Below are 12,113 nucleotides of genomic sequence, written 5' to 3' on the forward strand. Positions count from 1 at the left end.
TAATATTACTAATATTGGACAAATAAATTGATGACCGTACTACATTGCCATTGCTATTCTTTCTGAGTTCGGTCAAGAGATGTGTGCACAGACATTCTCAGGGTGTGTGATAGACACTTGATGTGTAAACAATAAAAAAACCACAGTATGTTCCTGTACTGAATCATGTGCCATAGGAGTTTTTAGTTTCAAGTTTAATCATTGGCTGTGTTCCAACAAAACATATTTTCTTCCATTCCATGGCAGGTGTTCCCTGTAAACAGTGCCAGGACGAGTTTAAAATCAGTCAAACTTCCTCCTTACTCACCACAGGTGAAAGAGCATCTTAGAAGAACGGTAAGTCAAATCTTTCTATTTAATGTTACTCTCCATAAGCTATATTCTCTCACAATTTGTCCTTACTTGTGTAATGAAATGAACTACAGTATTAAATTATGATATTATGATTTTGCTATAAATATAATAAATAAATATAAAGCAATTAGATAGTTAAGTAGCTTAATGTGTTTATGATTTTATATAACAGCAATATGTGTTCAATGAATATTCAACTTTATTAATACTTAATATGTAATACTAATGTAGTATTAATATAAGTAATTTGATGTTAAAGATAAATATAACGTGGGACCTTTTAAAATATTGGCTTTTTTCCAACCGCTTCAAAAGCTGCTCCTACAGACATATTTTAAAGTTGAAAATATTTAATTTATAATAAGTTATTATTATTATTTATATTCAAGATTAACATGGGTATAGTGAGAATAATAAATCTCCCCCTGATTACAGAAGAAGGACTCCTACATGCTGGTTTTAACTCTGACTTCATCATCATGAGATTATTTCTGGTTTCACAGCTTCTGCTGGTGTTCATATCAGTCTTGGCACTGAGTAAGCTTTTTAGTTTCTGTTAGATTATTAGTCTTATGTGGAAAAACTATATAAATATACAGTCTTGTGTTTCCGAATTTAATAATCTCTTTCTCTTTAACAGCCAGGGCACAAACAACAACTGAGACAACAACTGTACAAACAACTGTAACATCAAATGACACAGCAACAACTGAGACAACAACTGTACAAACAACTGAAATACGTAATATTTTTATGTAGTTTACAGAAGTGTTTTTTTAATGTCTTTTTAAAAAAAAAAAAAGCATTACAACTCTACCAGCACAAACAACAACACTGGCCTACTTATAGACTGTCGCTAAGTGGTGTCAATTGAACAAACCCAATATGAACCTGAGAAATCAGTTTATCGGGAAAGAAAATGTACTGTCTTTCTTTTTTAGAAAAAGGACCAAAAATATGTATTATCATATACAGTATGACTCAATAGACATTTGTCCAATTTAATGCTTCTCTGACTATTAGTGGCAAGTAGAAAAATCATGGATCAATGCATATTTAAACTGGAATACAAAGAAAACTGTACTCATAAAGTGATTTCTTGAGGTATTTTATTTGTTTCTTTCAGAAACCACCATCACAGTTTTACCTGGTAATAATGCTGTGATAGATACATGACTCATCACACGCCTATGCAATGTTTTTATGTAGTTTACAGAATACATAATAAGTAAGCCATAAAGTATGATGGGATGTGCTGTATTGTGAACACAATCATGGCTGAAGGACATTATTAGGACAGACGCAACGCCTTCAACCTCTTCAGTCGTGACTGCATTCACAACACTAGTAATTAGCCAAAAATATGTTTTGATATGTTACTTTTTTGCAGTCTTAAAAGGGTTTGTTCAAATGAAAACTATGTCATTAATTACTCACCCTCATGTTGTTCCAAACCCATTAGACTTTCATTCATCTTCGGAAGACAAATTAATATCTTTTTGATAAAATCTGAGAGATTTCTGGCCCTCCATTGACAGCTGGGCAGCTGACACTTTGAAGCTTCATAAAGTTCATAAAGAGATTGTATGAATCAAGTGTTTTAGTCCAAATTTTCTGAAGAGACTAGAATGCTTAATATGATGAACCGATTTAATTTAGGCTTTTATTCACATATAAACATTGATTAGTGGACATAAACAGAAGCTCAACCGAACCTGCTTGAAGCGAAAGAAAAAACCTCTTGAGCAAGCTCAAAGGTGATGCGTAACACAAGAATGAATCTCATTGGTTCTCGCATGTCAAGCAAGCATGTTTGGGCTTCCATTTATCACAAATGATGAGTGAGTTGATAAATGTTTATATGTGAAAAAGCCTAATTTCAATCTGTTAAAATCTGCATCATATAAAGCGACTGTGTCTCTTCAGAAAAGGTATTTTGTTGCTTTTAGCTCAGTTCTGTTATTCTTGAGCTCATAATAAGCTTTTGTCTTAACTCATGCACTAAATTACAGTATTTGTTAAGCATATATTTCACCTTCCATTGGACCACTTGAGATGGATTGACCCCACTTCTCTTCCAAGAAAAAAAGACAAAAGATATTGATGACTCCTCATACATGACTCAAAGATAATTATTCGTCCAATTAAGTTCTCTCTAGAACATTGTCAGGTACTTATAGACCTTTTGATTAGAACCAGATCTGTTTATAAAATGTTGTCTCTAGTGTCAGTAAAACAAACCCAATATGAACCTGAGAAGTCAGTGAGCATCTTCATTTGGAAAGAAAATTGTTCTTGTCAAGTGAGTTCATGAGGTATTTAATGGTGTTTGTGTTTGTGTTAATTTTTTCAGAAACCACTGCTGAAACCACCACTGAAACCACCACTGCTGAACCCACCACTGAAACCACCACTGCTGAAACCACCACTGCTGAACCCACCACTGCTGAAACCACCACTGAAACCACCACTGCTGCAACCACCACTGCTGAATCCACCACTGAAACCACCACTGCTGAACCCACCACTGAAATCACCACTGCTGAAACCACCACTGCTGAAACCACCACTGATGAACCCACCACTGAAACCACCACCGCTGAAACCACCACTGAAACCACCACTGCTGAACCCACCACTGAAACCACCACTGCTGAAACCACCACTGATGAACCCACCACTGAAACCATCACTGCTGTATCCACCACTGAAACCACCACTGCTGAAACCACCACTGCTGTAACCGCCACTGAAACCACCACTGCTGAAACCACCACTGCTGTAACCACCACTGCTGTAACCACCACTGAAACCACCACTGCTGTAACCACCACTGCTGAACCCACCACTGCTGAAACCACCACTGCTGTAACCACCACTGCTGAAACCACCACTGCTGAACCCACCACTGCTGTAACCACCACTGCTGAACCCACCACTGCTGAACCCACCACTGCTGTAACCACCACTGCTGAACCCACCACTGCTGAACCCACCACTGCTGTAACCACCACTGCTGTAACCACCACTGCTGTAACCACCACTGCTGTAACCACCACTGCTGAACCCACCACTGCTGTAACCACCACTGCTGAACCCACCACTGCTGTAACCACCACTGAAACCACCACTGCTGAACCCACCACTGAAACCACTGCTGAACCCACCACTGAAACCACTGCTGAACCCACCACTGAAACCACCACTGAAACCACCACTGCTGAACCCTCCACTGAAACCACCGCTGAAACCACCACAGTCCTACCAGGTAATGAACTTATCTTTATGTTAGTGTAAGAGTAAAGACAAAATAAATGTTTAGCTGATACACACATTTCAAATGTTTGTCTTTGTCTTCTCAGAAAAATTACCAATACTACTGTATATAGTCCTTATACATGACTCAATATTACATTTTTTGTCCAATCAAATTCTCTCTAGAATATGAATGTCCCTCCTCCTATAAGCACCTCCGACTAACAATAGCAAGCAGCAAACCATAGATCAATGCATTATTCCAGTGGTCCTCAATTCCAGTCCTCGTGACCCACTGCTCTGCACATTTTGTATGTCTCCCTTATTTAACACACCTGAACCAGATCATCAGCTCATTAGGAGAGACTCCATGAACTGAACTGAGTGTGTCAGATAAGAGAGACATACAAAATGTGCAGAGCAGTGGGTCACGAGGACTGGAGTTGAGAACCACTGCATTATTCTATTATTATTTTTTATATCCCAATTTTCGGCTTCAATAGAAAATACATAAACAGAAAAAGAAAGCTGTACTGGTCAATTAAGTTCATGAGGTATTTAATGATGTTCATGTTTATGACTGTTTTCATGCGTTCAGAAACCACCACCACTGAAACCCATAGTCTTACTAGCTAATGAGCTTATCTTTCTGTTAGTGTGATAGTGAAGACCAAATTAATGTTTATCTGATATACATTACACATTTCAAATGTTAAGACTTTCTCTTCCAAGAAAAGGGACCAAAAATACTGTGAAAGTGACACGTGACGGCCAAGTATGGTAACCCATACTTGGATTTTGACCTCTGCATTTAACCCATCCAAGTTAATGCACACACATTAGGAGCAGAGTAGTGAGTAGTTAACACACACCCACTGCAAACGTGGATACACACCCAGAGCAGCGGGCAGCTTTTGTGTGGCGCCCGGGGAGCGATTAGGGTTTTAGGTGCCTTGCTCAAGGGCACCTCAGTCATTTCCCACCGGTTCTGGAATCGAACCAGCAACCTTGGGTTACCAGTCCAACTCCCTAACCACTAGGCCATGTTTATTCTTTCTAGAATAATGTCCCTCCTCCTAAAAACACCTGCCTCTGACTAGCAATAACAAGTAGCCATAGATTAGTGCATTATTCAATTGTTATTGGGTTTTTTTATATCCCAATTTCCTGTTTTTATATCCCAATAGAAAATACATAAACCGAAAAAAAGAAAGCTGTACTCGTCAAGTGAATTCATGAGGTATTTAATGGTGTTTGTATTTGTGTTAATTTTTTCAGAAACCACCACCACTGAAACCACCACAGTCCTGATTAGTCATGAGTTTATCACTGCAAGGTTTAATGCAGAGATCTGATATTGTGACCAAAATATCCAATTTGTTTCGCCTCTTTACATACACTTTAGACACGGCTGGTATCCAATATGTTTACAATAATCCTTGCCCAAAATGATTCTGTTAGTGATCACTTTACTATGCGACACTGGTTGACCCTCAGGTTTTGAATGGCCAAGCTATTGGAATTATTGGTAATACTTTGTTTAAAGCCTTTATGCCTTGTAATGCACCTTATAATGCATTGAATGGTCTCATGAATAATTGTAACCACAGTTATAATAGATTATAATTCTTACTTATCTATTCTTTAAACACACCTTTAGAAAGTATATAATGCATTAAAACACATGACAAACAACCAATTTCAGAATCTGCTAATATTATAATGCATTTTGACTTTGGTAACAATTATTTCTGAAAAGATATAATTAATTATTACATACATTATAAATACATTTATAATGAATTATACATACCGGCTTTAAGTAAAGTGTTACCAGATTATTTATATAATTCCCTCCGGGTGGTATCATGATTACTTGCCGGCATTGAAAAGTTAAAAGCTGTCATGAATGTTTGCAGTGGCAATTTTAGTTTTTTCTTTTATCGACGGTTTGTTAGATCTGAATTCTTCAGTGAAAAAAAGTAGAGTGGTATGATTACATTTATTTAAATTATTGAGAATGAATTAACGAGAGAGAGAGAGAGAGAGAGAGAGAGAGACTGAGTGTGAGAATTACCTGCGTCTCTACAGCATCTCTATGTAGTAGTGAAGCTGTGAGTTTAATTACAAAAACAGCAAAGTTATCACCTTATTGCTTGTTGAAACACATTTCATTTCATGGAATCATTACAGCCCTAGATGAGTCGGCAATATTTTTTGTCCTTTTTCTTAGAAGAGAAAGGTTGTTTACAGTGGCGCCAAAAAAAATCTTCTTTTTGTTTTTACCTGCAACTGACACAGATCAGAATTTTTTTGCACACATGTAAACAATTTTTCCCCCTGCATCCATTCTGAGCCCCTTCCAAATGTGGTTTTAAGTCAGATACATATCCAATATTTAGACATCTGACCAACGTCTAGACACAACCAAATTACTACAATTTTTACTTAAATTGAAATGAATACAGAAAATAGAAATATAGAAACTATAATATTATATTAATGATTGTAAAATAACTGCTGTTTACTGATTTGGCCAGTAAACCCATTGCTTTTAATGGAAACCTTGAACGTCTTGGGCAGTTTTGTGCTTGTAAAGCTAGCTTCTTAAAATATCTTGACATTTTTGCCAGCTAAAACATGTCCGGGCTTGTGTTTATTTCTAAAGTATGGGGCGCCTGAAGAGTGAGAATGAGTTGAGTTGCAAGACAAATATCATACACCCATGCAACATTTTTATGTATTTTACATAAGTGTTTTATAATTTAATGTTCTTCATTTTTTTTGACACACAGTTATCACAGTACAACCTACAACAACACCACTGACAGGTAAAAAACCTTTGAATTACAATCAAATGTAACAACTTCAGGTTTTCATAGGAAATACATCAACACAAGAAATAAAATCAGTATTCATCCCTCAGTAAATGGTGTTTGTATTTCAGAAACCACCACTAAAACCACCACAGTCCTACCAGGTAATAAGGCTGTGAGTCATGGGTAACTCTTTATTATTCACCACTATGTTATACATAGGAAACACATTTACAATTTTTAAGTGAGTTCATGAGGTATTTAATGGTATTTGTGTTCATTCTTTCAGCAACCACCACAGCAACCACCACAGTCTCAACAAGTAATAATACTGCAACTGTTAGACGACTCATCATATGACCGTGCAATGCATTTTTCAATGTACTTTACATAAGTGTTTAATAATTGAATACTCTTTTTTTTTGACAGCCATTCCAACAACAACTGCATGGACAGGTATTAATTGACTTTTGAATTAATGGTTCGTTCATGTCAGAAACGCCATAATTATGAGATTCTAACTTGTAAACACTGCTCACATCTTCATTTGTATTTTTTGTGTTGATTCTATTTGCAGCACCGAGGATATTCTATCCATTCGGCTCAGCGGCAGGAGACACAGAACAGCTTGAAAGTGGTGGTGAAACCTACAGAGATGTTAACTTCTCCACTCCATTTACCTTCTTTGGCCGCAAGTACAACTATACATATGTGAGAATCTAGTTCCATTGGCAGTCTGATATAAATGTAATAAGCCAGCTCATATTTTACTGCTGGATTTGAACTGATTTTTTCTTATTTCAGGTTAATAATAACGGACTCCTTACTTTCAAACAACCTTTACCAGAAGCTTCCCCTTACCAATTTCCCACACATGGTACTGAAGATTTCATTGCTCCGCTCTGGACTGACCTTGATGACTTTGGTTTAGGCAGATACTCGTATCAGCAGTACACTAATGGAAGTGTGCTCACTCGCGCCACTCAGGATATAAACCAGTATTTCCCTCATAAGGGCTTTTCTGCTTCTTGGGTCTTTGTTGCAACATGGGACTATGTTCAAACATCTGATGTGAATGTATTAAATCTTCACTCAGCTCCGGTAAATAGTTTTTCTTTTTCTGGCACAAGGTCACAGACTGTTTAGACTATGAATCGTGATAATGTTTCTTTTCTTTTCAGGCAATCACCTTTCAAGTGGTTTTAATTTCAGGAGGTGATTTTTCTTTCATTCTGATGAATTATGGTGACTGTGCTGTGATATCTTTTCCGGTGGAGGTAAAGCAAACATCACAGGATTTAAATAATATTATATACTGACTCTGTATCTTGACATAACATACATTTTTCATGGTTTTAATAGGCTGGATATGACACAATAAACTCCACTGACTACTATGTCATTCATTATGATGCATCTAATGGCAGCTCCATCCCAAACCTCAAGAACACGAGTAACGTAAATGTTCCGGGTCGTTGGGCCTTTCTTGTGAACAACGGAACAGGTAGGAGTTTTTTTTTTTTTAAATAATGTGTTAGTATTATCAGTTTGTTTATTTATATATATATATACATACATAAATGTGTGGGGGGGTGTGTGTTATGTCTCATTATGTGTGTGTTTACTTTTAGAAAATGTCATAGGAGTTCAAATAAAACTACGGTCATTTTTAGACCTGAGACAGAGTGGAAACTTTGAGGTTGTTTTGCAGAAAGTAAGTCACACTTTCATTCAAAAGTTGTTGAATGGAAGCACATTTCCACCTCAGAGTAAAAAAAAACTAAACCTTTATATCTCTAATCGTATATCTATGACTTTATATCTGACAGTTGTGGCTTTATTTATTATTTTAAACTATCTCACAATTTGTTTTTACAGACTTCCAAAACCAATAGAGTACAATGGAAATAAAATACATTGTCCATCTTTGTTTCAGATAAAACAAGAGCTGGTTAATCGTGGAGTGCCAAGTTCCATTGAGATAAAGTTAAGAGATGTCAAAAAGACACAGCCGTAATACAAGACTCAGAAAGCTTAAAATGGTGACCTTGAAGATGTAGAAACTAATTAAAGAGAAAAATGTCACTGTGCAGGAAGGGAATCTTTTATATTTTCTCACCCTTCAACTTCTTATTCTCACATACTTATATATAACACACATATCATCCAAACATAAATGAGCATATATAATGAAATATGATGAAAAAATGACAATGTGAATATGATACATTAGATAATTAAATAATTCATTACATTAATCATATATGTTCCAACCTAATTTAGCTTGAATAATAATATTTAATCCTCTTTTTTTTCTCTCTGTCTTTTCATGCTTTGTTTTATCAGATATCTTTAACAAGTATCAGGGGTTTAAACTTTGGAATGTAGAATGTGAACGATGCAATTAAACCTGTTCTTTGTCTACAACTCCAGTTACCAGAAGCATCACTCATCCATATCGAAAATATGTGCATGAATCATTCTCATGCAAATTACTGTGTAATATATTTTTAACCATATAAGGACAGCAGCATTCAGCTGGTTTCTGGACATCATTTGGCAGCATAACACAGTGCCAACCCCTCATATTAAACATAGTCTGGGTCACAATTTTACAGTTTTGTTTATGGTTTTTGACAATGAGGGCATATCATGTTTATGTTGGCAATCTGACTCGCTTCTAGAAGTGAAAAATGATTTTGTGCCAAAATACCAGTCTGATATACACACGCTTTGACGTCAACCACAAAAAAGATGGGAATCTTTTCCGAAGTTTATTCAAAGCTTGTTTATTTGATTGTGCATTTAATTTATTATTATTATTATTAGTTTTTTAGAACATTGCGTGTTTGTGGTCAAACAGTTGGTGTAACAGTTGTTGTTGCAAATAAAATACTTTACTTAAGCTGCACAGCGCTGCTCTAGTCTTTTGTCTTCTAGTCTGTATTTTCACAGTGATCTTGCGTATTTATGAATGAACGGCTCGTTTTAAAATCTTCCCGGTCTACTGACATTTAAGACGTCTGCTGTAAACATTACAATCCTCATGATATCTTTCATTAACTTTACATTAAGTAAATCCACTTCAAAAGCGAATTAGTCCTGGACAGTAATGCCATAGAAATATACAGAGTGACCGCAAAAACTGAAGTTTACAGACAATATTCTTAAGATGGTTGCACTCTCGTTTCTCTGGAGTATACCCAGCAAACATTTGGACGTTTAATGACCGTTGAAAAGACGTCCGTCCGAGACGTCCCGTCATGGTTGAAAAATAGTTCCAAAATGGAAGTTGAACCGACGTCATTTCTGGCCGTGAATTCCACGTCTCTTCTGGCCGTGAATTCCACGTCTCTTCTGCGCGTCCCTGGACGTCTAAATGCGTCGTCATATGTGTTTAAATGTGTTGCTGCATAATTTAAGTGTATATATAAGCCTGCATATAAAATAATCACACACCTATTGTGTAACATCGTGAAAGACAATCAAGTCTTGAGGTTTAGCCTACACATCTTGACAAAGGTTCTAAAAAGGTCCAAAATTGGTCCAGTCAGACCTGAACGTCAATAAATGTTTTAATCACGTGGACATCAAAAACAATAACACTCTATTTGTAAACATAAGCAAAAAAGAAGCATGTTCTGATTAAGCACAACATTTTATTGATATTGAACAGCCAAAATTTCTCTTTATTTTTTTTCAATGTTTAACATTTCGTGAGCTTAGAATTATAAGGTTCTATCTCCACTTTTGGTTGAAATTGAGTTTTTGACAATCTGATCCATTAGGTGTTTATTAATGCCTGTGTGGTGTTATTTTTGTAAAAAAAAAAAAAAAAAAAAAAATTGTTAGTAGTTATTAATAAAATAAAAGGTTCCATCTCACAAAACATAAACCGAGTTTAAAAACTTTGATGCTCAATAAACTACAATAAACGGAGATAGAACCTTATAATTCTAAGCTCTCGATTTGTTAACCAAACTAAAATACCAATTGCAAAATACTGAATTATTATATAAAGATAGTTCACCCAAAAATGAAAGTTATGTAATTTACTCACCAAATTCCAAACCTGTATGAGTTTCTTTCTTCTGCTGAACACAAAAGAAGATATTTTGAAGAATGTTTGTAACCAAGCAAATAGAGCATCCACTGACTACCATTGTTGGAGAAAAAATGATTATTAATGGGAAGCGACATCTGCTTGGTTACAAACATTCTTCTAAACATCTTTGTGTTTAGCATAGAAAGGTATACAGGTTTGAAACATGAGGTTGAGTAAATGATGACAATTTTCATTTTTGGGTGAACTATCCCTTAAACACATTGTTTGGCTCATTTTTGTATCCACCACCCCCAGCTCTTCCTGGAGTGTGTTTCAGGTGTTCTGCCATTGCTGCATCAATTTCAGTGTCTGTAGCATGTGGGCTCCACCTCTTCACAGCATCTAAGGGAAGATAATATATTTCTTTTTAAAATAAATGAAAATTAAAAATTTGAGGTAAATGACATGCACTTATTTTCAAAATATTTGTATGGTCTTCAGCTAAATTCAAAACAGCATTTCTCCCCTGCCTCTTCAATACCACTGTGGTGCCCTTGAGAAAGACCCTTAACTAGGTGTGTAACAGTGAGAAAGTGAACAGGACATTTCTGATAAAGACAGGTGGGCTGTGATGTCCCCTGAATAGACATGTTTAGCAATTCTAAAATTACAAAATATTTTTAAAGCAGTTACTGAAAACATACATGTTCAAATCCAGCTAAACATTTCATTCTACTTCAGATAATTTACTTTCTGAAAGAAACTCTCAAAAGGCTACATTAATAATTTACAGTAATAACTTTGACTGTATCATTAAACATACTTTATACTATGGTACCGTTGTATAAGTTCAAAGCAACTTTTAGCCTACTAGCTAATTTTAGCCAAACTCACGTTAACGTTAGCCAATTTCAGTTGACAATGTGGGCATCATTTCTTTCGGTTCATTCATGTCAAACAAGTAAAACTCTAGCACGTGAATCTAATAATACAAAATGTACGTACCCAACAGTAGATTTTTAATAATATGGGCCTCAATTCCTCCTCTCTTCGTGGTTGTTCAAACTTCAGTGTTCCGGAGTGACTGAGTCTATGGGGAAAACGCGTTAACATCTCGTGAGATAATCTAACCTATCGCGGGATTTGGTAATGTCGGGAGATCTTTTGTTACATCTTGGCAGCACAGTTTTGGCAATTACATCCAACTCAGACATAAATGGTGACCAGATATATTTCTGTTTTACATGCATACATTCCATAAAAAAAAAAAAAACAAAAAAAAAAACACAACGTATCAGGTTGAAATAATGACTAAAATGCAGAGGCTTTGCATTCACTTAACCACACTGGGAACTGTGAGATTATAATTTATTTAAACAAGATAAAGTAAATATATTTACTTTGTATACAATTCGTGTATTTCATAAAGATAATTCCTGGGTTTTTTTTTTTCTGTCTTGCTTGACTAGATGTGTAAAGGACGTCAGTGGACGTGTATTCACAGCCTTGACGTGTAAAGGACGTCAGTGGACGTCTTCACACCTCTTAAAAACTACTTGGGCAATTAAATTAATTTTTGCAGTATTAACCATGCAAGGATTAAGCACAGCTTTTGCATATTTCACAAGGATTCCATGATGGAG

General features: G+C 35.8%; 1 protein-coding gene across 1 annotated transcript; it reads left to right on the forward strand.

Moving 5' to 3' along the window:
* The first annotated feature begins 317 nt into the window (after positions 1-317).
* Positions 318-8,959, forward strand: LOC308706841 (uncharacterized protein). The gene is made up of 14 exons (XM_081392707.1): positions 318-336; positions 790-891; positions 995-1,096; positions 2,708-3,622; positions 6,405-6,440; positions 6,557-6,589; positions 6,715-6,747; positions 6,855-6,881; positions 7,003-7,136; positions 7,230-7,526; positions 7,607-7,702; positions 7,788-7,929; positions 8,057-8,139; positions 8,362-8,959. Exons 2-14 carry the CDS (start codon positions 834-836, stop codon positions 8,440-8,442), a joined length of 2,037 nt encoding a protein of 678 aa, XP_081248833.1. The 5' UTR covers positions 318-336; positions 790-833; the 3' UTR covers positions 8,443-8,959.
* Positions 8,960-12,113: the final 3,154 nt, after the last annotated feature.

Source organism: Scardinius erythrophthalmus (genome assembly GCF_964197995.2).
Source record: "Scardinius erythrophthalmus genome assembly, chromosome: 18".
NCBI classification, from domain to species: Eukaryota; Metazoa; Chordata; class Actinopteri; order Cypriniformes; family Leuciscidae; genus Scardinius; species Scardinius erythrophthalmus.

Excerpts from the sequence above, each read along its gene's own strand:
- LOC308706841 (XM_081392707.1), top strand. The coding sequence starts at position 834 with ATGAGATTATTTCTGGTTTCACAGCTTCTGCTGGTGTTCATATCAGTC. Across the intron at positions 7,137-7,229 it reads GCAAGTACAACTATACATAT|GTTAATAATAACGGACTCCT; the intron begins GTGAGAATCTAG and ends TTCTTATTTCAG. Across the intron at positions 8,140-8,361 it reads TTGAGGTTGTTTTGCAGAAA|ATAAAACAAGAGCTGGTTAA; the intron begins GTAAGTCACACT and ends TCTTTGTTTCAG.